Source organism: Ylistrum balloti, unplaced genomic scaffold (genome assembly GCF_031769215.1).
Source record: "Ylistrum balloti isolate Yb309-2 unplaced genomic scaffold, AGI_CSIRO_Ybal_v1 Utg370512, whole genome shotgun sequence".
Classification (NCBI taxonomy): Eukaryota; Metazoa; Mollusca; class Bivalvia; order Pectinida; family Pectinidae; genus Ylistrum; species Ylistrum balloti.
The window spans coordinates 443,093-471,010 of NW_026782330.1; the positions used below are offsets into that span (position 1 = coordinate 443,093).

Genomic DNA, 27,918 nt, shown 5'->3' on the forward strand with positions numbered 1-27,918 from the left:
CCATAATCACAAAGTAATGCATATTACATGAGGATAGGCTAGTACTGACATCAGAGACCTATATCTTTATCATTAATTCATCAACTTTTACATATCTGTATAGATCAGAGTTAGAATATATACAACTTTATCGATAATACTCCTAGCTGTTAATTATTTAACGATATGTGACCACATCACAAGCACAATGAATTGAGTACGTCCAATCTATGTATGTCTGCCAACCCAGATTGTTACGTTATACAACAAACCATGATCGGAAACTTCGACAAAAGAACCATTCCAGGTTGTATATGTGTGTTTTTGTTTTTAATGACTCACCACACAAGCGGTTTACCAAAGGACAATGCGTTTAAAAAAGGTAAATGAATGTTACTTTTAACTAACAATTTAATTGTAATATGACGTATAAGCGCTTGATACCTGGTGTTTTAATTACATATCTACACGTAGGTTTTTGTATTGTAAGTGAACATTTGACGTTATTTATATTTACATACACTGAGTTCAGCGTTTTACTTCAACTTTTCTATGAAAGTTTTATCAATGAATGGTAATACGTTCCAGCGAATGTGCAGTAAGTAACGGGCTTTCATTTACAGCAGGACTCTCATTTTGAACATAAAGTGTTGAAATAAGTTATGTGCAGTTCTCTATTACTTTCGTTTCATCATTGCAAATAAATCCATTTACTTCAAACATACAAAACAACGTTATTCAAGCACCACGCCCTTACCTTACATCGGCAGATCAATATGATATATACCATGTACTGCATGTGGCGTTGCTGTTGTTGGAATGCATCCACCACATAATTATATTTTTGAAGTATTCGGTAGTAATAGTTCACAGATGATTTTTGCACGTGCATTAATTCGACAGAGCCACTATCTGTTTACTTAAACATGTCATTGAAAATATAAACTGCTGTTTTAATAAACGATTTTTCTTTGTTGTAACAAATAAATTTATTCACGAAAAATTATAAAATAGTTTTTTTTATCATTGAAGTGTGGAACTATATTTCCGCACTGACAATTATCTAGTCGTGTTTTTTTTCTTGAAAATCATCAAGCCGAATTCAGCGTCAGGTAAAAACAATAAACTGCCGTAAATTTGATAGCCGGAATTTTCAGGAAATGTAAACGGATATATGTATTCCATGGTCAGTGTCATAACATGTGTTTTATTTTATTACAATGACCATGACACTTGATTTTTATTAGTGATTAAAGGCGAGTCCCTGATACATATTCTTTTGATAATGAGAGCGAATTCTACATACGGACTGGCGGATGTTTTGTCTAACACTCCACCTTGTCCAGGCATGCTACGGTCCAAGTCTAGCTTTGATCGTCAGATAATAAACAGCGACTACTACGGAAGTAGCTTGTTAGATGTATGGAAAGAACATACCCCTGATCACGTAAGTATTAACGCTGTAAATTATCTATAAATTGATTATTGGTTTTGAGTTCTATGAATTAACAGATGTAATAAACGTAAGGGGATTTTTTCTTCCCTTCTTTCTTGTTTATCAATGAACTACAAAGTAGTTTTGAATAAGAACATGGCAGATACCGTAAAAGAAAATAAAAAAATAAAAAAAACTGAAACATGTGTTAAACAACAGGTCAGTCTGTTAATCACCAACTACAAAGGAGACATTTTGTGGGGTAGCAGCTTCCGTGTCCAAGACAAGAATTCGTCCGAGCTTCATACCTGGTTCCAGTCGGAAAACATTGTACATGTCGAAGATTACATTGATTATCTCGAACCATCAGCAAATCTTACTACAACTATTGGGTAAGACTGATTGATAAAACAGAATAGAATGACATGTAGCTGTAAACAAACATGCTGTATAGCAATTTATCAAACGTTAGGGAAAACGGTGCTGCTAAAACAATACGATATTATTCCTAAGTATAGTCATGGTTTACAGGTTTAATATTACTATATATAGTCATGGTCTACAGGTTTAATATTACTATATATAGTCATGGTCTCTACAGGTTTAATATTACTATATATAGTCATTGTCTATATATAGTCATTGTCTACAGGTTTAATATTACTATATATATATATATATTAATATTACAGATTTTGATATATATAGTCATACAGGTTTAATATTACTATATATAGTCAGGTTACAGATTTGATATTACTATATATAGTCATTGCCTACAGATTTAATATTACTATATATAGTCATGGTCTACAGATTTGATATTACTATATATAGTCATTGTCTACAGATTTAATATTACTATATATAGTCATATATATACAGGTTTAATATTACTATATATAGTCATTGTCTACAGGTTTAATATTACTATATATAGTACTATATATTGTCTACAGATTTAATATTACTATATATAGTCATTGTCTACAGATTTAATATTACTATATATAGTCATTGTCTACAGATTTAATATTACTATATATAGTCATTGTCTACATATTACAGGTTTAATATTACTATATATAGTCATTGTCTACAGGTTTAATATTACTATATATATATATACTATATATAGTCATTGTCTACAGATTTAATATTACTATATATAGTCATTGTCTACAGGTTTAATATTACTATATATAGTCATTGTCTACAGATTTAATATTACTATATATAGTCATGGTCTACAGGTTTAATATTACTATATATAGTCATTGTCTACAGATTTAATATTACTATATATAGTCATGGTCTACAGGTTTAATATTACTATATATAGTCACGGTCTACAGGTTTAATATTACTATATATAGTCATTGTCGACAGATTTAATATTACTATATATAGTCACGGTCTACAGGTTTAATATTACTATATATAGTCATGGTCTACAGGTTTAATATTACTATATATATATACAGATTTAATATTACTATATATAGTCATGGTCTACAGATTTAATATTACTATATATAGTCATGGTTAATATTACTATATATAGTACTACAGATTTAATATTACTATATATAGTCTATATATGTCTACAGATTTAATATTACTATATATAGTCATGGTCTATATATACAGATTTAATATTACTATATATAGTCATGGTCTACAGATTTAATATTACTATATATAGTCATGGTCTACAGATTTAATATTACTATATATTAATATTACTATATATAGTCATGGTCTACAGATTTAATATTACTATATATATATAGTCTATATATAGTCATGGTCTACAGGTTTAATATTACTATATATAGTCATGGTCTACAGGATTTAATATTACTATATATAGTCATGGTCTACAGATTTAATATTACTATATATAGTCATGGTCTACAGATTTAATATTAGTATATATAGTCATGGTCTACAGGGTAAATATCTCTATATATAGTCATTGTCTACAGATATTACTATATATATTTATATATTACTATATATAGTCATGGTCTACAGATTTAATATTACTATATATAGTCATGTCTACAGATTTAATATTCTATATATAGTCATGGTCTACAGGTTTAATATTACTATATAAGTCATGGTCTACAGGTTTAATATTACTATATATATATACAGGTTTAATATTACTATATATAGTCATGGTCTACAGGTTTATATATTACTATATATAGTCATGGTCTACAGGTTTAATATTACTATATATAGTCATTGTCTACAGATTTAATATTACTATATATAGTCATGGTCTACAGGTTTAATATTACTATATATAGTCATGGTCTACAGATTTGATATATCTATATATAGACATGGTCTACAGATTTGATATAACTATATACAATCATTGTCAAAAAATAATCATGGATTGTATTCTAGGTAGCTATCTATAAGTATTTATTCTTTTCGTTTTAAGAACTCCAGGGTTCTCTGCGACCTTACAGAAGACAACAAACAACAACACCGCATATCTAGCCATCAAACAACAGAGTGAGAACATATCCAGCTGCTCAAAGAGGCCATCATCTTTTTATTTTTCAAGTTCATCTAGTGCACCATTTGAAGTGTGGAAAGGTAAGTTATGACTTTAAAATAACAATGTAGTCACGATTTTCCCCGAAATGTAACGAATATGGATAAGACGACACTTGAAATAATGAATTACAATGTAAACATCTGTAAATCATTCAGGAAGGTTTCATTAATAATCAACTTTACTAAAGAGACAAATGATGATTTTCTAGAACAATATTGTTTTGTTCTTAGTCAATCACTCAGTAATCTAAAGCAAATTTTCAATATGGCCTCACCATATATTTTTTTTCATTTGCAAACAAGTTCTCATATACGCTCTCTTGTAATTTTCGAGGTGTTATTAAGTCATATCTTTCATTTCGTTGATTTAATTGACGAAATCAATTTATTTTCCCTAGTATGCCAATAGCGCTACCATTTTACCTACTATGATGACGTTACAATCTCCCATGGACTCTGGTCTGTGGTTATTAAGCTCATATTTTCCTAAGCATCTTTTCTATTATAATCAGATTTCCGCGATTTATGGATGTCTACGTGTGTACATTAAGTATTGTAAACCTCATCGAATTTTACCTTTTATTTATAATTTTCCTAATTGACAGAACAAAGCACAGACTTTCAATATGTTGGTTGCTACAAACCTTCCAATCTAAATGCATTTGAAAATTACGACTATGACATTTTGAGCCAATGTCATCAAACGTGTTCGAATGAGGGATACAGATATTTTGGATTCTTTGAGGTAAGATATGAGAGAAGTTATGTAACACTTGTTTAAGACGAAGATTCTCTTTACAGTAGCAAATGAAAATTGGTTTATAGAGCGTATATAATCAAACCATATGTAACAATGAGGGGACATGAATTGAAACAAACTTAATGTTTCTCACACTCCCCACCCCCAACCTCCTTCCCCCAAAATATCATCCCCAATATACATGGTATGTCTGTGTTAATATTGTAGATATTGTAGAGTATGGTAAACAGACCTTGTGATATGAATGACTTATCACAAGTAATACGTTTTTGTTCGTTGTCTTCACAACATACAATCTTCTCATTTCAATACAAACGATTTCAAAAGTTTAAATTGGATTTGAATACAAAATGATTTTAATACAATTAAAAAAATCTTGCATGTATATGCGAGTACATAATACACAGTTTGACGATTTCAGTCTAATGGAAAGTGCTATTGCATCGCTGATCTGACACCACTTTCTTCCTCTGGAGCTGGAGAAAGATCGTGCGACCTGATCACAGGATATGCTATGTCAGGTAGTTTAGAGTATATAAGGCATTTTATTTATACTTGGGGCCGTGTTGTTTGTGTAACTCTGGATTTATGAGACACCTGGTAGGATTAAACACATGTAATTGAAAACTTGGTTTGTTATATTTACCACTGAGCAGATGAGACCAAGTCCATATAAGTGTATGATGTTCTGTAAATATAAGCTTCGTTTGAGAACTGCTAAATTTCAATGTTCGCGTTTCATCAATGTATCTAAAGCATTTCTCAAATCAAATATAATTTAGGAGAAATTATGTTATAATGTTATTGTTGTGTGAAGGTTATCAAAATGTGGACGCACCACTGACTCAAACTGAAGCAGTGCTGAAAACAACTAATGTGACAGAGAGGAATGAAACGAAGGTAAGATTTTACAAAGCTGAATTGGAACTTGTTTGTGTGGTCACGTGAATCATTCTAGGTGTTTCTAGAAACATTGAAATATAGAGATACCGCCATGATGGTTCAAAAAGACATACAAATGAATACTACCTTTTAATACAAATTGAAAGTCAGATACAGTGGAACCGAACAATGAATCGTTCTGCATCACAAAGCTGTTTCGTCCGTCTAGGACTCGTCGTTGGTGCTACATCACAAAGTTGTTTCGTCCGTCTAGGACTCGTCATTGGTGCTAAGGGTCTAAATTTTGAAGCCTTGAGGCGACTGGGGAAAATCCAAAGTGATCAAAAATAAAAGTCTATAGGGGGGGGGGGGGGGGGGGGTGTTGGGGTGTACAGCAGTCCCATAATTAAATGAAGACTCGACATTTCACACCTTCTGTTGTGTTACAGGTAGACTTCGGGAATCAAACTGCCTTTGTAACCGCTGTTCATGTCTATAACCAAGTTGGAAACAGTATGCCAGCAAACCCCTGTCAATATCAGCTGTTTTATTCTACACAAGACTGCACCACGGATAAATATCATTCGTTTGGACATAATATGGTAACACTAATCTTACTGGTAGAAAACTTACGATCTTTTCGTGTGTGTGTGTGTGTGGGTGTGTGGTGGCGGTGGCGGTGGTCGTGGGCTCCTTGTATTAGCTGATGGCTTTCTCACCGAACAGCATACGGAAGGCCTGTCACATGACATCCAGAACAATTAGGGGAAAACGGCTTGTCATAGGACAAAACCTTGATAGCATTGACTTGTCCCTTTCTCAGCCTATCCAAAAGTCAATGATATTAATTATTTTCAATATTGAATATGATTTCAAAGGACGTTAAGTACATGTGTACCTAATTAGATAATACCCCACGAACATCATGTCTAACATTACCTGATCAGAGGTACTTCCGTATATTGCATCAACTCAGAACTGCTCGTAAGGCTTACGTCTGTATAAATGATGACATTGAATGTGTTAGTTTGATGGTGGGATAATATACATGCATCAGGTGCCTTTTCCTTTCTTTTCATTTCGGCATCGTCTCGGTTCATTTTGATTTCGTGTTTCCAAGTCCTTTCAGCCTTGATTTTATTCTATTTCAACTTTTTTTTGTATTTATATTTTTATTCCCTTTGTAGATTGTAGTTTGGCATTTCAGTTCTACTTTTAAACATAAAACTAGCACTAAGTATATTTCCGAATTGCGTCCCTAGACCTACGATTGTGGCGAGAAAGTCTACCTGAGGAGAGGGGTCCAGCGCGTGAGATGTTTGCTGTTTACTTTACCTGACCTTACATATGCAGACATTGACATTTACGGTATTGAAGGTCAGTGGCAACAAATCTACAAACAAAAGTCGAAAACAAAAACACGCTGCGATTTATCTATATTATTTATTTGTCTTTCTTAATGCAAAATACAGCTTTCTGTTTTGATTTTTTTTATTTCTCGTTGGACAAAAATCTAGCCCTGCCCACTTGATAATGATTGCTGGAATCAATGGCAACATGCCACCTTGAGGTGTCTGTTGGATCGCTGTCATTCAATGATGTGAACAAAAAAGGACTACAACATAAAATAATATTCAGATATCTTACAATGTACACATACAATAAAAACGAATTAATAAGATTTATGTAGAAAATATGTTATTATATAATTTGACACCTTTCCGTTTGGATTGTGATGTGCCTACTCATGAATGAATTGAATGACTGGAAATGGCGCGCATTAGTTGTCAATGAAGTCACGTCATTTCACGCCAGCTGTTGAGCGTAGTGATTTGGTATAGAATAATCCTTCATGAAATTATCAAATTAATACATTTATATGTTATTCTTGTTTTTGAAACCTGTTTAAGAAATTCATTAGAAGCTTTGATAGGAATATTTTTCAGTTTCTTGCTAGTATGAAAGAACAACCTTTTCGCAAACTTATCATCTAAGTTTGCAGAAATGTTAGTCTTTCAGCACGAAACTGAACAATATTCCTAACACAACATAAGTATATTCAGGAAAAATACAATATTAAAAACAAATTTCTCGAAACAAAGACAATACATTTATTAGGTGAATAAAAGTTCTTCAAAGGTAGTGAGAAAATCAGTAAGGCAAAATTAACATATTACTATCTCTTACAGAAGCGTACATAGCTGGGCCGGTTCTAATCTTGTTGGGACACTACGACCATAATCCTTTGCAAGGTAATGAGTTTCCAAATTTGTGTCATGATATCTTTGTATTTCAACACCACAAATCATAGGGGCTGTATTAACAGAAAACGTTCTAAATATGGATGTTGTCCTTGCCTGTCTATATATATATATATACTAACACGAAAAAGAAACGCCGGGTACACTAAATATACTACAAATGATTTATTGCTTGGCCTAGAATAATGACACTCGGTCAGGTTGATGTGTTGTTCGCGGTCACTAGGTATACGTGTTTAGAATCACACAATACCTGACCTCCGCGCTCCGTGCGAGGCACGTGCTAAAATACAAGAATCCCGTGCAGGGGAAGGTCATTGGAAATTTTCAGTCTATTTGATACTGTTCAAGTATTCGGATTGATTTTTCAAAGTTTGATTCGAATTAAGCAATTTACATCCATGCCACGATTGACGGAAGTCCAGCGGGGACAGGCTATAGGAATGCTTTTGCACGGTCAGGGCCAACTTCAGGTTGCTGCACATTTTGGTGTGCATATTCGGACAATTCAACGTCTTGTCCAACGTGTGCGAGTGACGGGGAGGGTCATCGACCGACCGCGAAGTGGACGTCCGCGCGTCACGACGCCACATCAGGATCGGTTTATAAGACTTTCTCACTTACGTAATCGCCATCTCACAGCTACCGAAACTGAAAATAACACTATAGGTAGTCATAACCGCCATATTAATCCTGATACGGTTCGAAACCGATTACGCGTCAATGGCCTAAGAGCCCGACGTCTCTATGTTAGTCTGACCCTAACTCCTGCGCGTCGCCAACGCCGATTGGCTTGGTTACAAGCACACTCGCCCAGAAATTTTCCTGAGGCAATGGAGACGGGTATTCTTCACTGACGAATCCCGGTTCACTCTCTATCGTTCGGACGGGCGACGTCGTGTATATCGACGTCGAGGGGAACGTTACACCGACGCGTGCGTCGCTGAGCGGGATAGGTTTGGCGGTGGTTCAATATGTGTTTGGGGCGGTATCTCCTATGGGTTTAAATCACCCCTGATCGTGATTGACGGTAATTTAACCGGCGTAAGGTATAGAGACGAAATCCTTCGACCAGTTGCCGTGCCATGTGTGCAAGCACGGAACCTGATATTCCAGCAAGACAATGCTCGGCCCCATGTCGCTAGAGTTTGTCAGCAATTTCTTGCCAACAATAACGTAATCCAAATCGATTGGCCAGCATTCAGTCCAGATTTGTCTCCAGTTGAGCATTTGTGGGACGAATTGGATAGGAGAGTTAGGAGACGTCCCAATGCCCCCACTAATCTGGTCCAGCTCACACGTGCCTTGCATGAAGAGTGGAATAACATCCCCATTGCAAGGGTTAACACCCTGATGAATTCCATGCACAGAAGAATCAGGGCTGCGACAGCTGCACATGGAGGACACACAAGATACTGAAATGTCCGGCCGTGTTGCGCAATACAAGTAGGGTCATCGCTAAAAGGGGGATATTTTTGGCATAATTAGCATTGATAATCGATAGAACCTTCAACAAATGGTTCCAAACAGATGAAATTGTATACAAAAATGAATGAAATAATGTAACATTAAATTATATCATTTAAAAGAATCTTTTTAGGTTACACGGCGTTTCTTTTTCGTTTTAGTATATATAAATATTAAAAAATATTCTGTAGATGACGCAGTCTCATCGTCAAGTGTTTCCGATTGGGTTGTTAAATCGTCGATGCTACAGGCAACAGAAACCGTTTCTACAACACTAACCGTTTTTACCACGGAGACTGTTTCCACCACAACCATCACAACTGTCACCCTCAGCTCAATTGTTTCATCGTATTCAAAATATTCAGGTGAGTGAATTTACACAACGAATTCATCATGCAAAAATATTTTATCAGAAAATGATCCTTACTTTTTTGGCCTAGAATACGGAAGGTTGAGTGATTTTATAGGACTAAACATTGAAATATTACCCCACTGTTGACGTTTCGATAATGTCCCGAATAGTCCACTCTAGCATCATAAACTCTAGCATCATACACCCTAGCATCATAAGCGATCAGTTTGTGTTTCTGTTCTAGACTATGAAACCGTTGTGGATGAAGAACCCGCAAAGAGCTGCTGTTTTTGTGATTGTTCTATGTACATAGCCTACTATAAGTGGAACAGCAAAACCTCAACAAAAAGTACAGATTTGGTTTCGGTAACTAATGAACTGAAAGCGAACACGTCGGTAAAGAAGACAATTCTTTCGTCTTATGTCAGAACTAAGACGTGTGCCTTCGATCCACGACCAGCTGCCCGCTATGTAGGCACCTGTGGAATATTTTTGATAATCGTCGTTCTTGTCTGTATTATTCTCGTCGATATCTCGTCCTGGAGGACCCACATAAGGACGCTACGCCAAGATGTCCATAACTGTACATCGTGATCTCGTGTATTTTTATATTTGGTGCTAAATAAGAATTTCACTTTAGTGTATGACAAAGACCCTTCGTATATATAATTTTCGAGACATGTATACCAGCGTTTTCATTAAAATAAGTTAAACTTTGGTGTAGAAATGAACAATTTGAATTATCCGTGTTTCAACGTTTCAAAAAATTTGACATGTTTTTAAGTAACGTTAAACGATGGGCTCTGGCCTATCTAAATGATAAAATGACGAACTCTTTGTTATTAGTAAGGTATATCTGTATATCCATCTATTACTATTCCATATTTAACAGAAGTGTTGTATCCAAATGCATTAAGAGTTGTTTTAAGAAGGCGTACAATTTTCCATGGCGGCCCGCGCACTCTGTGACTACTCTGCCTCTTCCTCACATTAATTTTCATCTTCTAGCTTCTTATTAGTCTGTAGATATCTATAAAAATCTAAACTCCAGGCTCAGTAGGACGACATTCCACTCTTACATCGTTCGTCTGGTCTTTTTCACATTTCTTGGAACCTTTTTCAGACCTTTCTCTGTCCGTATTAGATCAAACACGTACTCTTGAAACGCTTATATCAGTTTTCTTTCATCATGGTCACCTGTTCGGAAACTCCAAATAATATTGAGTTAGTATTGTTTGTTAACTCTTAAAAATATATTTGATCTCCGATAGGCCACATGTTTTATCAGTCGCTCAACTTCGTTGTATTCAGACATCAAATTCAACCCACATCTAGCACACATCTGTCCAGGAATCCTTGCAAACATGAGATTGCAGCACATCTTAGGTGTCTCAAAGAAAGCGCCGAGAATGTGAAATCGTTTCCAAACTATCAGAAACCCTTCCAAACGTCATAATGGAGGTCGATCAAGGGTTACAGGGCAGTGTCATATCCGATTTTTGTTCATGAAGTATAGTCTCATAGTTTTCATACTGCCACAGCTTAACCACACGACCTTAAGATCACTGGTACACAAGTAGCCACTCATATAGTTAAGAATTGTCTTTATGACATGTAGAATTCCCATCACTGCCGTGTTAGAGACCAATTCGGCTGGAACAAACAACAGTAATTCTGCCACTGAGTTCACTAACAAGCGCTTTGTAGTATGAAGACAATTTGTGGAAGAGTTCCAGGCAGATTATGTTGTTGAAAGTGACTGATATTGGGGAAGCTAAATGTAAGGAGGCATAAGCCTTGATGTAACAACCGACTCCGACGTCTTCCAGCAAGGTACTCAGAAGACACTGCATTACTACCACAAAACCATTGATATCTTTCATCCAATGCCACGCCACGAGCTAAGAACAGCTTCAGAAGCTGAGTGGAACGCAATCCCACTAAACCAGATACGCTCATTCGGGACACGCTGTGATAGGTGCTCATGTGCGTCATACTCGATGATATAACTGAATCTGTTTCTTTGGTAGGTTTTTCTCAAAATTCTTGATAGGGAATACCTCTTCCTTACGAATTTTAAGTGTAACCAATTTTCTGGGACTAAATTTTCCCACTGTAGTTACGATTTTAGTTAATTAAAGTTAGTTAAAGACCCATCCAGCTGTTGTTCTGGTCGTCTTCGTGAAATCTTATATTGATATATAAGTAAACTGATGAAGGTGTGAGTGCTGTAAAGGCCTGAGGGTGTACCTGTATGCTAGTACTAGTATGTGGACATGACCTCCCAAGTAATAACTGCTAACTAGATAAACTAGAAGATACCTGTGAACTTTAACTGTATATAAGTTTAAAATGTAGTGTGAAAGTATGATGAACTTATTGGGCAATATCTGTGTAAGGAATTTTTCTAACCTAAATGCGATGAGTGTGACACAAACATTGAATCACTGTTTGCTTTAAAAGATAATGTATTTTTGATAAAGGAATTTACAAATGTTTGCATACAAGTAAATGTATCACACAGTATCAAATGATGGTCTTACATACGCAGTGTGCATCATATCTGTTTGAAGAGATCTATACCTGTACATACACCTACATGATAAATTGTTTATGTTCCTATTGTTACTCTAACTTAAAATGTTAATTATATGTTGACAGAGATTTGATATTTCTATATAAGGAAATGTTAATTTTGTATGTCTCACACATGAAAAGATGATTTTTCATTCATTCATTGTGCCTATAGTCACACCTTGAAAAGTGTCATGGTATACATATATATTTGATGATTATTATACATGTACAATGTATATTGGTATGTTCACATACAATATCTTACATTAGATGTTGCAAAATGTTATTTTTCATGGTTCTTCATTCCCTGATTGTGGCTGTAGTATTATGAATCTATATTTATTATATTAGAAATCTAGAGGAAAGTCTGTGGCGGTTTCGTTGTCATTTCTAATTATTGTGTAGTAATTATACCACAATCAGACAAAATACAATACTGCACCTAGACATTAATCTTACAGATGCAAATCTTCTATGGGGAAATTCATTTACTCTGGAAAAAGAAATGAAGAAATTTGTTTAACTGTTCAAAATTATATAAAATTAAGTAAGTATCATGATTAACAGTCTTATGCTTTTAATAGTGAGTATTTATTTGTGTGTAATCTATTGTAATAACAGCCATTTGTATGTAATCTATTGTAATAACAGCCATTTGTGTGTAATCTATTGTAATAACAGCCATTTGTGTGTAATTTATTGTAATAACAGCCATTTGTGTGTAATCTATTGTAATAACAGCCATTTGTGTGTAATCTATTGTAATAACAGCCAATTGTGTGTAATCTATTGTAATAACAGCCATTTGTGTGTAATCTATTGTAATAACAGCCATTTGTGTGTAATCTATTGTAATAACAGCCAAGTTTTGATACACGTTACTCAATACTATTACATACTGTAACTTATACTTGACCACAAATATCCATTATTTGTCCTATACTTTATATACTAATGTATTCTACATTCTTTCACCATGTGTATATACCATGTCCAATTGTTAGATTTAATTGTTATTTACAATATGATGTACACAAGGTGTTCTAAGACCAGAAGTTCCATTTGCTGTTGTATGTACTTGGGAAAGGAGTCAATAAAAGATCTAAGATTGTTTTCCAAAAATACAAAATATGTCGGTTTACTTTGTTGTCATAGTAAAAGAAAATATTGTTTAAACTAAGAACAATTTTAAATCTTTTGTATGCAGTTAGATTTTAAGGACAATCAATTTTTCAATAATGATTGCAATAAGAAATACAATATTTATGTACAGATATGCCCCAAAATAAGTGATCTTTTAGTAAATGTGAGTTGTATATGAAACATACAACAACTCCTGATTAATATTCACTTATATATTGTAAACAAAAGCCTGATGAACTGTGTTGATGAAGATTCTGCATACCTACTATCACTATAATGATTTTATATCACTGGTTTTCTAACCATCTCATCACAAAAGAAACCTTGTTAATTCCAGAGCTGGTAACATTTCACTGTCACCATCTCATACAAAATTATAGCTTTGTATCGACATGAATACAACCCCTAAGTGTTGTAATATTCATCAAATTAATGTTAATCCAACTCTTGATTCAGATCTTTTGTTTATTTCAAAAGAATAATGCAGGAAATTCAACCTTGGACAATTGGATACATTTCAACTTTTTAAATTTTCAGTAAAGCGAAACATTCATGTGTACAAATTATTTATATATTGCAGCACTTTCAATTTTTTTAATTACGAGTTTTTAAAAACATGTAAAAAACACATTCTGAAAAATCATGACAGCAAAAAGAGTTTCTTTATTTACCCAAGTATGTGTTTTTTTCTCCCTGAGACATAAATCAACAAAGGAGAAGGTCTTTAATTAACACTATGTTTAGTTTAATTGATGCTAGAAAAATGTAGAACAATTACAAACAAAACACAAATAAACACTTATAACTAACATTACACTGCTGGGAAAACTACATTGGGAAACTGACATTACAAGGTGAAACTGATTAGATACGTAACTATCAAATGTATACAGATATATCTAACAACATACGAGTTAGCACTTTCAAAAGGACCTGGTAATATAGGTAACTTGTACATTCTTTCACGGAACTCTCAATTAACACCATAAATTATGCTTATTTGATATTACAGAAGTATACTCTTTGAGATAAAATATTTCACCATCAAACATCCTTCATCTGAAGCTTCCACCTCCAAGCAGTTCATATTTGCTATAAATTTGTTGTAAACATCAGATCAGGACAACCAGTTCCTATCAGAGACGATGTTCTAGACAGGATATTATAACATTTACTATATGGTTGCCTTTTGAAGAATAAGCGTGAATGTAACTGATAGCAAACTTTGTCTAGTGATAATTTAAAAACTATCTGAACCACAAATAACATGTAGGTTACTCTGAAGGCACAGTAGACATCAAACTGAAGCTGGTTATATTTCATGGCAGCTTATTTACATGTCATCATGAACACAGTTTTTTTTATAATTCATTTTTTCTTTGGATTCAGTTGCATAAAACCTTGACATAACTTAAACTTGATCTGTGTCAATCTCTAGCTACTTTTAACAAAGCTTGATACATGTTTCACAAACTATGCACCATCAACTTCAAACTGTAGAAATATAAATTGAAATCTGAAAGTGATTTTAGTATAAACAAGATTTTAAAACATTCTTCTCTAAAACAATGACCAATGTCAGACAAATTGTCTGCAAGTGTACAACACATAAAACAAAATTGTAAAGTACAACAGGGAATCAATTATTGATCAATGGTACCAAATATCACTGTAAACATTATCATGACTAGCTTAACGATCGTCATTTTAGACACTTTTCAGACCACTTAAACTTTACTTGTTATCTAACCATAGGAAAGTCAGCATCAGAGTTGTCTCCATCCTTCCCTGTTAATTGTGTATAATGTTTACTTCGGTACCCTAAACCAGGAAACTGGTACAAAGAAATGTTCTTGAAGACCTCAGTGACATTACAAGTTCCTAAATAGATATCACTTTGTGTAGTTGTAATAGTTAGCCACCATTAAGAAAGAATGGATGATATTTAACAGTACATGTTTTAATAAGACTGGACAATCCCATGTCTGTACTGTTTTATACACATACTTGTGTCCTTTACTTCATCAACATTGTATAAATATACATAAACACATGTGTCCTCATTTTTTTCTGTTTCATTCCTTGTGGACGACATTATGTATGTGAAAAAATGTGTAAGAAAAGAGTTAAAGTGTATATGATATATTGGGGACACAACACACGACACATGTTCCAAACTTAGAGTTGCTCTGAAACCTCTGTGTAGTGTACAGCCAGATTGCCCTGATTTGGTCAGTGTGTGGTCACAGTTAGTAACCTCCCTGACTCACCAGAGCCAGCAGAACTTTCTTGTAGTCACCCGAAGTGTCTCCCTACAACAAGTAAGATTTACATTAAATCAAAAAGCATTTCCAATTACAATCATCAAATAATATTAATACCCTGAATTCCAGTAACACCTGTGTTTATATGTAACCAAGAATTCCAGTAACACCTGTGTTTATATGTAACCAAGAATTCCAGTAACACCTGTGTTTACATGTAACCAAGAATTCCAGTAACACCTGTGTTTACATGTAACCAAGAATTCCAGTAACACCTGTGTTTACATGTAACCAAGAATTCCAGTAACACCTGTGTTTACATGTAACCAAGAATTCCAGTAACACCTGTGTTTACATGTAACCAAGAATTCCAGTAACACCTGTGTTTACATGTAACCAAGAATTCCAGTAACACCTGTGTTTACATGTAACCATGAATTCCAGTAACACCTGTGTTTACATGTAACCAAGAATTCCAGTAACACCTGTGTTTACATGTAACCAAGAATTCCAGTAACACCTGTGTTTACATGTAACCAAGAATTCCAGTAACACCTGTGTTTACATGTAACCAAGAATTCCAGTAACACCTGTGTTTATATGTAACTAAGAATTCCAGTAACACCTGTGTTTATATGTAACCAAGAATTCCAGTAACACCTGTGTTTATATGTAACTAAGAATTCCAGTAACACCTGTGTTTATATGTATGTAACCAACACCTGTGATACATGTTACCCTGATGTCCAGTAACACCTGTGTTTATAACCCTGATGTCCTGTAACACCTGTGTTTATAACCCTGATGTCCAGTAACACCTGTGTTTATAACCCTGATGTCCTGTAACACCTGATGCCCTGTAACACCTGTGTTTATAACCCTGATGTCCTGTAACACCTGTGTCTATAACCCTGATGTCCTGTAACACCTGTGTTTATAACCCTGATGTCCTGTAACACCTGTGTTTATAACCCTGATGTCCTGTAACACCTGTGTCTATAACCCTGATGTCCAGTAACACCTGTGTTTATAACCCTGATGTCCTGTAACACCTGTGTTTATAACCCTGATGTCCTGTAACACCTGTGTCTATAACCCTGATGTCCAGTAACACCTGTGTTTATAACCCTGATGTCCTGTAACACCTGTGTTTATAACCCTGATGTCCTGTAACACCTGTGTCTATAACCCTGATGTCCTGTAACACCTATGTCTATAACCCTGATGTCCTGTAACACCTGTGTTAATAACCCTGATGTCCTGTAACACCTGTGTTTATAACCCTGATGTCCCGTAACACCTGTGTTTATAACCCTGATGTCCTGTAACACCTGTGTCTATAACCCTGATGTCCTGTAACACCTCTGTTACATGTTACCCTGATGTCCAGTAACACCTGTGTTTATAACCCTGATGTCCTGTAACACCTGTGTTTATAACCCTGATGTCCAGTAACACCTGTGTTTATAACCCTGATGTCCTGTAACACCTGTGTTTATAACCCTGATGTCCTGTAACACCTGTGTTTATAACCCTGATGTCCTGTAACACCTGTGTCTATAACCCTGATGTCCTGTAACACCTGTGTCTATAACCCTGATGTCCTGTAACACCTGTGTCTATAACCCTGATGTCCTGTAACACCTGTGTCTATAACCCTGATGTCCTGTAACACCTGTGTTTATAACCCTGATGTCCAGTAACACCTGTGTTTATAACCCTGATGTCCTGTAACACCTGTGTCTATAACCCTGATGTCCTGTAACACCTGTGTTTATAACCCTGATGTCCTGTAACACCTGTGTCTATAACCCTGATGTCCTGTAACACCTGTGTCTATAACCCTGATGTCCTGTAACACCTGTGTCTATAACCCTGATGTCCTGTAACACCTGTGTCTATAACCCTGATGTCCAGTAACACCTGTGTTTATAACCCTGATGTCCTGTAACACCTGTGTCTATAACCCTGATGTCCTGTAACACCTGTGTTTATAACCCTGATGTCCTGTAACACCTGTGTTTATAACCCTGATGTCCTGTAACACCTGTGTCTATAACCCTGATGTCCTGTAACACCTATGTCTATAACCCTGATGTCCTGTAACACCTGTGTCTATAACCCTGATGTCCAGTAACACCTGTGTCTATAACCCTGATGTCCTGTAACACCTATGTCTATAACCCTGATGTCCTGTAACACTTGTGTTTATAACCCTGGTGTCCTGTAACACCTCTGTTTATGACCCTGATGTCCAGTAACACCTTTGTCTATAACCCTGATGTCCTGTAACACCTCTGTTTATGACCCTGATGTCCTGTAACACCTGTGTTTATAACCCTGATGTCCTGTAACACCTGTGTTTATAACCCTGATGTCCTGTAACACCTGTGTTTACCTGTCCAGTGATTATGCCTACCTTGATAAAAGATTCCAGTGACTGTCCATACATTGCCTGGAATTGTTGTTTGATCTGTACCATATCAACTTCACACCTGGTGACAACAACACGAATCAGGCCACGATCGTCAGTTCCAGCGCCCTGAAAGAGCAGGTTTACTCAGTTTGACAAGGTGGTGAATTTAAACGAAATTATTTTGATCATAATGTCTCTTTCAGCATACATTTATCCAATGTTTTTTGTGTTTGATAACCTGAATTTGTGAACAGGGAAACAACTTTACTTCAGTATTTTAAAGCTCTCCTCTTTGTTAATCTAGGGCTTTGTTAAGGTTGCGCTGGTTAGTGTCTGTATATAGATTTCATCATTGTCATACCTACCTTCATGCTCTTGTAAAGCTTCTCCGCAAAATACCCGGACCTGTTCTTCACACACTTTACTGGAATTAAAGAAAACTTAAGTTTCAGCATTCTGAAGCTTTTTTGTGTAATGGATCTATGTTTTGGATCAAAAATATTGTTTGTCTTACCAAGATTGATTCATGTTTATTTTGGAAACTTTGTCCGTAACATCTCAAAGAACACAAAACAATCAAGTCAAGATTGTTACCAGCTGTTATCAATTCAATGTTCAGAATTATAACACACTTACCAATGGCAAGCATGCCCAGCTCAAGGTTTCCAGACATTTCACTCTTGATCGACTTTTCAATGTCCTTTCCACTGAGCCTCTGGTAAGCCTCAAACACAGCCTTCAGCTGCTCATAGCTCTGGGACGCCATGATCATGTTAAATGCAGATTCATCTGTACCCCATCTTTTCTCTCCTGCTTGGTGCAGTCTCTGTAACAACAGAAGTACACAAAAATGATGGAATTAAAGAAATTCTGAATACCTACTGGTAAACACTACCAGTGACAATGATATACCTAGTGGTATACACTACCAGTGACAATGATATACCTACTGGCAAACACTACCAGTGACAATGATATACTGGTAAACACTACCAGTGACAATGATATAACTACTGGTAAACACTACCAGTGACAATGATATACTGGTAAACACTACCAGTGACAATGATATAACTACTGGTAAACACTACCAGTGACAATGATATACTGGTAAACACTACCAGTGACAATGATATACTGGTAAACACTACCAGTGACAATGATATACTGGTAAACACTACCAGTGACAATGATATACTGGTAAACACTACCAGTGACAATGATATAACTACTGGTAAACACTACCAGTGACAATGATATACTGGTAAACACTACCAGTGACAATGATATACTGGTAAACACTACCAGTGACAATGATATACTGGTAAACACTACCAGTGACAATGATATACTGGTAAACACTACCAGTGACAATGATATACTGGTAAACACTACCAGTGACAATGATATACTGGTAAACACTACCAGTGACAATGATATACTGGTAAACACTACCAGTGACAATGATATACCTACTGGTAAACACTACCAGTGACAATGATATACTGGTAAACACTACCAGTGACAATGATATACCTACTGGTAAACACTACCAGTGACAATGATATACCTACTGGTAAACACTACCAGTGACAATGATATACTGGTAAACACTACCAGTGACAATGATATACCTACAGGTAAACACTACCAGTGACAATGATATACTGGTAAACACTACCAGTGACAATGATATACCTACTGGTAAACACTACCAGTGACAATGATATACCTACTGGTAAACACTACCAGTGACAATGATATACTGGTAAACACTACCAGTGACAATGATATACTGGTAAACACTACCAGTGACAATGATATACCTACAGGTAAACACTACCAGTGACAATGATATACTGGTAAACACTACCAGTGACAATGATATACTGGTAAACACTACCAGTAACAATGATATACTGGTACACACTACCAGTGACAATGATATACTGGTAAACACTACCAGTGACAATGATATACCTACTGGTAAACACTACCAGTGACAATGATATACTGGTAAACACTACCAGTGACAATGATATACTGGTAAACACTACCAGTGACAATGATATACCTGACAATGATATACTGGTAAACACTACCAGTGACAATGATATACTGGTAAACACTACCAGTGACAATGATATACTGGTAAACACTACCAGTGACAATGATATACCTACTGGTAAACACTACCAGTGACAATGATATACTGGTAAACACTACCAGTGACAATGATAGAACTACAGGTAAACACTACCAGTGACAATGATATACTGGTAAACTGGTAAACACTACCAGTGACAATGATATACTGGTAAACACTACCAGTGACAATGATATACTGGTAAACACTACCAGTGACAATGATATATACACTACTGGTAAACACTACCAGTGACAATGATATACCTACTGGTAAACACTACCAGTGACAATGATATACTGGTAAACACTACCAGTGTGACTACCAGTGACAATGATATATACTGGTAAACACTACCAGTGACAATGATATATACTGGTAAACACTACCAGTGACAATGATATACCTACTGGTAAACACTACCAGTGACAATGATATATACTGGTAAACACTACCAGTGACAATGATATACTGGTAAACACTACCAGTGACAATGATATACTGGTAAACACTACCAGTGACAATGATATACCTACTGGTAAACACTACCAGTGACAATGATATACCTACTGGTAAACACTACCAGTGACAATGATATACCTACTGGTAAACACTACCAGTGACAATGACAATGATATACTGGTAAACACTACCAGTGACAATGATATACCTACTGGTAAACACTACCAGTGACAATGATATACCTACTGGTAAACACTACCAGTGACAATGATATACTGGTAAACACTACCAGTGACAATGATATATATACCTACTGGTAAACACTACCAGTGACAATGATATACTGGTAAACACTACCAGTGACAATGATATACCTACTGGTAAACACTACCAGTGACAATGATATACCTACTGGTAAACACTACCAGTGACAATGATATACTGGTAAACACTACCAGTGACAATGATATACCTACTGGTAAACACTACCAGTGACAATGATATACCTACTGGTAAACACTACCAGTGACAATGATATACCTACTGGTAAACACTACCAGTGACAATGATATACTGGTAAACACTACCAGTGACAATGATATACTGGTAAACACTACCAGTGACAATGATATACCTACTGGTAAACACTACCAGTGACAATGATACACCTACTGGTAAACACTACCAGTGACAATGATATACTGGTAAACACTACCAGTGACAATGATATACTGGTAAACACTACCAGTGACAATGATATACCTACTGGTAAACACTACCAGTGACAATGATATACCTACTGGTAAACACTACCAGTGACAATGATATACCTACTGGTAAACACTACCAGTGACAATGATATACCTACTGGTAAACACTACCAGTGACAATGATATACCTACTGGTAAACACTACCAGTGACAATGATATACCTACTGGTAAACACTACCAGTGACAATGATATACCTACTGGTAAACACTACCAGTGACAATGATATACCTACTGGTAAACACTACCAGTGACAATGATATATATACACTACTGGATATATAACACTACCAGTGACAATGATATACCTACTGGTAAACACTACCAGTGACAATGATATACCTACTGGTAAACACTACCAGTGACAATGATATACCTACTGGTAAACACTACCAGTGACAATGATATACCTACTGGTAAACACTACCAGTGACAATGATATACCTACTGGTAAACACTACCAGTGACAATGATATACCTACTGGTAAACACTACCAGTGACAATGATATACCTACTGGTAAACACTACCAGTGACAATGATACACCTACTGGTAAACACTACCAGTGACAATGATATACCTACTGGTAAACACTACCAGTTATATCTTTATTTAGACAATGACCTTGATGAGATGGACATGATGATAAGGTCCCATTAAAATATTATAAATTGTAGAAAGGGTGAAAACACTAAGTTCAATGTTATAATTATCTCTAATCACAAATAATCATAATAAATTCTTTCCCAAATTTACTGAACTCCTAATTGAGGAAGCTTTACCTGTGCATCTTGTTGTGCTTTGTTCATATCAACAGCCTGACCTTCCTGTCGTCCTCCCTGGAAAAATAGATATCACATTAAACCACTGGAAATAAATACAGAATCACACCTTTCTCACTGTCACTCACAGCTGTGTTATACCTTACTGTCACTCAAAGCTGTGTTATACCTTACTGTCACTCACAGATGTGTTATACCTTACTGTCACTCACAGCTGTGTTATACCTTACTGTTACTCACAGCTGTGTTATACCTTACTCACTGTCACTCACAGCTGTGTTATACCTTACTGTCACTCACAGCTGTGTTATACCTTACTGTCACTCACAGCTGTGTTATACCTTACTGTCACTCACAGCTGTGTTATACCCTACTCACTGTCACTCACAGCTGTGTTATACCTTACTCACTGTCACTCACGGCTGTGCTATACCTTACTCACTGTCACTCAAAGCTGTGTTATACCTTACTTACTGTCACTCAAAGCTGTGTTATACCTTACTCACTGTCACTCACAGCTGTGTTATACCTTACTGTCACTCACAGCTGTGTTATACCTTACTGTCACTCATGGCTGTGTACCTTTCTCACTGTCACTCACAGCTGTGTTATACCTTACTGTCACTCACAGCTGTGTTATACCTCACTGTCACTCACAGCTGTGTTATACCTTACTGTCACTCACAGCTGTGTCATACCCTACTCACTGTCACTCACAGCTGTGTTATACCTTACTCACTGTCACTCACAGCTGTGTTATACCTTACTGTCACTCACAGCTGTGTTATACCTTACTGTCACTCACAGCTGTGTCACTGTATACCTTACTGTCACTCACAGCTGTGTTATACCTTACTTACTGTCACTCACAGCTGTGTTATACCTACTGTCACTCACAGCTGTTATACCTTACACTCACAGCTGTGTTATACCTTACTGTCACTCACAGCTGTGTCTCACTGTCACTCACAGCTGTGTTATACCTTACTCACTGTCACTCACAGCTGTGTTATACCTTACCACAGCTGTGTTATACTGTCACTCACACTGTGTCACTCACAGCTGTGTTATACCTTACTGTCACTCACAGCTGTGTTATACCTTACTGTCACTCACAGCTGTGTTATACCTTACTCACTGTCAATCACAGCTGTGTTATACCTTACTGTTACTCACAGCTGTGTTATACCTTACTCACTGTCACTCACAGCTGTGTTATACCACTCACAGCTGTGTTATACCTTACTGTCACTCACAGCTGTGTTATACCTCACTCACAGCTCACTGTCACTCACAGCTGTGTTATACCTTACTGTCACTCACAGCTGTGTTATACTGTCCTCACAGCTGTGTTATACTGTCACTCACAGCTGTGTTATATACCCTACTGTCACTCACAGCTGTGTTATACCTTACTGTCACTCATGGCTGTGTACCTTTCTCACTCTCACTCACAGCTGTGTTATACCTTACTGTCACTCACAGCTGTGTTATACCTTACTCACTGTCACTCACAGCTGTGTTATACCTTACTGTCACTCACAGCTGTGTTATACCTTACTCACTGTCACTCACAGCTGTGTTATACCTTACTCACTGTCACTCACAGCTGTGTTATACCTTACTGTCACTCACAGCTGTGTTATACCTTACTGTCACTCACAGCTGTGTTATACCTTACTCACTGTCACTCACAGCTGTGTTATACCCTGTCACTCACAGCTGTGTCACTCACAGCTGTGTTGTCTTACTGTCACTCACAGCTGTGTGTCACTATATACTGTCACTCACAGCTGTGTCACTGTCACTCACAGCTGTGTTATACCCTGTTACTCACACTGTCACTCACAGCTGTGTTATACCTTACTCACTGTCACTCACAGCTGTGTTTATACTGTCACTACAGCTGTGTTATACCTTACTGTCACTCACAGCTGTGTTATACCTTACTCACTGTCACTCACAGCTGTTTTATACCTTACTGTCACTCACAGCTGTGCTATACCTTACTGTCACTCACAGCTGTGTTATACCTTACTCACTGTCAATCACAGCTGTGTTATACCTTACTGTTACTCACAGCTGTGTTATACCTTACTCACTGTCACTCACAGCTGTGTTATACCTTACTCACTGTCACTCACAGCTGTGTTATACCTTACTTACTGTCACTCACAGCTGTGTTATACCTTACTGTCACTCACAGCTGTGTCATACCCTACTCACTGTCACTCACAGCTGTGTTATACCTTACTCACTGTCACTCACAGCTGTGTTATACCTTACTTACTGTCACTCACAGCTGTGTTATACCTCACTGTCACTTACAGCTGTTTTATACCTTACTGTCACTCACAGCTGTGTTATACCTTACTCACTGTCATACCTGTGTTATACCTTACTGTCACTCACAGCACAGCTGTGTTATACCTTCACTGTCAATCACAGCTGTGTTATACCTTACTGTTACTCACAGCTGTGTTATACCTTACTCACTGTCACTCACAGCTGTGTTATACCTTACTCACTGTCACTCACAGCTGTGTTATACCTTACTCACTGTCACTCACAGCTGTGTTATACCTTACTTACTGTCACTCACAGCTGTGTTATATACCATACTGTCACTCACAGCTGTGTTATACCTTACTGACTGTCACCAGCTGTGTGTTACCTTACTCACTGTCACTCACAGCTGTGTTATACCTTACTGTCACTCACAGCTGTGTTATACCTTACTCACTGTCACTCACAGCTGTGTTATACCTTACTGTCACTCACAGCTGTGTTATACCTTACTCACTGTCACTCACAGCTGTTTTATACCTTACTGTCACTCACAGCTGTGCTATACCTTACTGTCACTCACAGCTGTGTTATACCTTACTCACTGTCACTCACAGCTGTGTTATACCTTACTCACTGTCACTCACAGCTGTGTTATACCTTACTTACTGTCACTCACAGCTGTGTTATACCCTACTGTCACTCACAGCTGTGTTATACCTTACTGTTACTCACAGCTGTGTTATACCTTACTGTCACTCACAGCTGTGTTATACCTTACTCACTGTCTACCACAGCTGTGTTATAGCTCACTGTCACTCACAGCTGTGTTATACCTTACTGTCACTCACAGCTGTGTCATACCTTACTCACTGTCACTCACAGCTGTTTTATACCTTACTGTCACTCACAGCTGTGTTATACCTTACTGTCACTCACAGCTGTGTTATACCTTACTGTCACTCACAGCTGTGTTATACCTTACTGTCACTCACAGCTGTGTTATACCTTACTCACTGTCACTCACGGCTGTGTTATACCTTACTCACTGTCACTCAAAGCTTTGTTATACCTTACTGTCACTTACAGCTGTGTAATACCTTACTCACTGTCACTCACAGCTGTGTTATACCTTACTGTCACTCACAGCTGTGTTATACCTTACTCACTGTCACTCACAGCTGTGTTATACCTTACTGTCACTCACAGCTGTGTTTTACCTTACTGTCACTCACAGCTGTGTTATACCTTACTGTCACTCACAGCTGTGTTATACCTTACTGTCATTTACAGCTGTGTTATACCTTACTCACTGTCACTCACGGCTGTGTACCTTACTCATATTTACTTACTGCTGACATGGAGATCATCAGTCTTTTAAAGTGCCCAGATGTGTCTCCCTGTATGTCCTTCTCCAGAGCACTTTTATATACTGAAACATTGGCAATTCATTATGTTAAATAACTATTTTACCTTAATTTGGTTTAAAGAAATCACAAAAAACTGACTGGTATTGCAAACTTCTTTAAAATATTCATATTATTTAGAGTTAGCAACAAAGGACATCTTAAGGTCATTTAAATATTCAGTTTCTGTATAAGTGATCTTGCTTTTGACAGTAACAGGTCTAAACACAAAATATTCCATGTGAGAATGCGATGTTAGATTCTCAATCAAATGAGCACTACCAGTCCCTTCATATGACAATATCTTTGAATTGGCACCGTAATACTAAAACATCTGCGGCGACACTCACACGTCTTGTAGGCAGATACAATAGCCTGGATTTCCTTATTACTCCTCGTACATAAGATTTCTATCATAGCATCCTCATCTGTTCCTAGTCCCTGTCCAACAACAAAACGTTACAATATTTACTGTTATCAAAGCTGCTCCATTCAGCTGAAGCACCAGTAGAACAAGTTTACCTTCAGAACACTGACTACAGTATTAACATGTTTTAATTGATATCTATTCTTTATCCTGATCTGACTATATAATAGAGAAAAAAAATTGACCGTTAAAAATGAAAGCAGTGCTGTAGTGCAGCATCAAGAGTAACTCTGCTACTTATTTTTCATCCTTTTCAAGATAAACTATTAAGGCTGTACAAGAGATGTTCCTGTTAAACACATAGAACACACGATTCCAGGGTAATGACAAATTACCTTCATTGCTCTCTTCAGCTCATAAGCATCAAATTCATCTGGTTTCATCATCAAAGCTAATATTACATCTTCAAACTTGCCTCCCAGTTCACTCTTCAAATCATGAATGAGATCCTTCAAGGAAAAAGATGATCAGTACAATAAATAACGATTTCTAAATTATTGAAAAAGTATGTCTGAAATAAACAGAAAAAAAAGACTTGTTCCAAAATTGTCAGAATCTTGCAAATGAAATGACTTACAGTAAAAAGTGACAAATTTTGGTTCAAACAATCTTTTATAAGTTACACAAACTTGGTCTAGATCTCCTCAACATAAAAATACCAAGAGAAGCCAAAGTGAAGTAATAAAATACCAACTTTTAAAACACAAAGTTAGGTGTCACCAAATATAAAACACAAACTGAGGTGTCACCAAATATAAAATACAAACTGAGGTGTCACCAAATATAAAATACAAACTGAAGTGTCACCAAATATAAAACACAAACTGAGGTGTCACCAAATATAAAATACAAACTGAGGTGTCACCAAATATAAAACACAAACTGAGATGTCACCAAATATAAAACACAAACTGAGATGTCACCAAATCTATAAATTTTAAAACACAAACTGAGGTGGCACCAAATCTATAAAACACAAACTGAGGTGGCACCAAATCTATAAATTTTAAAACACAAACTGAGGTGGCACCAAATCTATGAATTTTAAAACACAAACTGAGGTGGCACCAAATCTATGAATTTTAAAACACAAACTGAAGTGGCACCAAATCTATAAAACACAAACTGAGGTGGCACCAAATCTATGAATTTTAAAACACAAACTGAGGTGGCACCAAATCTCTAAAACACAAACTGAGGTGGCACCAAATCTATGAATTTTAAAACACAAACTGAGGTGGCACCAAATCTATAAAACACAAACTGAGGTGGCACCAAGTCTCATTCATTTAGAAAGTTTAAATAAAGACAGAAATTGATTTCAGCAAGTCTATGCAAAGATTACCAAGTATTCTAAATCATAAAACTTTAAAACAAATACAAGTCTCCAATATGTCTGCTAAATCTTCTAAATGATACTTACTCTACCAAAACAGGTTTTAAACATAACTTTAATTTGCTGTCTTTGCTCATTTGATCGGAAAGCCAAGATGTCAATGATGGCTTTTTCATCAGTTCCTACAA

At 36.2% G+C, this 27,918-nt stretch overlaps 2 protein-coding genes across 2 annotated transcripts; one reads left to right on the forward strand and one right to left on the reverse strand.

Annotated features, from left to right (window-relative positions):
• Positions 1 to 252: 252 nt before the first annotated feature.
• LOC132555750 (uncharacterized) lies at positions 253 to 10,310 on the forward strand. Its single transcript, XM_060220113.1, has 10 exons — positions 253 to 361; positions 1,227 to 1,426; positions 1,634 to 1,806; positions 3,876 to 4,033; positions 5,572 to 5,654; positions 6,086 to 6,238; positions 6,899 to 7,013; positions 7,826 to 7,888; positions 9,556 to 9,686; positions 9,936 to 10,310. The coding sequence occupies exons 1-10, from the start codon at positions 253 to 255 to the stop codon at positions 10,308 to 10,310; spliced, it is 1,560 nt and encodes a 519-aa protein (XP_060076096.1).
• Positions 10,311 to 13,887: 3,577 nt separating this feature from the next.
• LOC132555721 (annexin A7-like) lies at positions 13,888 to 27,907 on the reverse strand. The gene is made up of 9 exons (XM_060220082.1): positions 27,818 to 27,907; positions 26,730 to 26,843; positions 26,318 to 26,408; positions 25,914 to 25,993; positions 22,276 to 22,332; positions 18,753 to 18,942; positions 18,482 to 18,540; positions 18,120 to 18,242; positions 13,888 to 15,748 (listed from the first exon to the last, which is right to left on the reverse strand). The coding sequence occupies exons 1-9, from the start codon at positions 27,839 to 27,841 to the stop codon at positions 15,686 to 15,688; spliced, it is 801 nt and encodes a 266-aa protein (XP_060076065.1). The 5' UTR covers positions 27,842 to 27,907; the 3' UTR covers positions 13,888 to 15,685.
• Between the last annotated feature and the right edge of the window lie 11 nt (positions 27,908 to 27,918).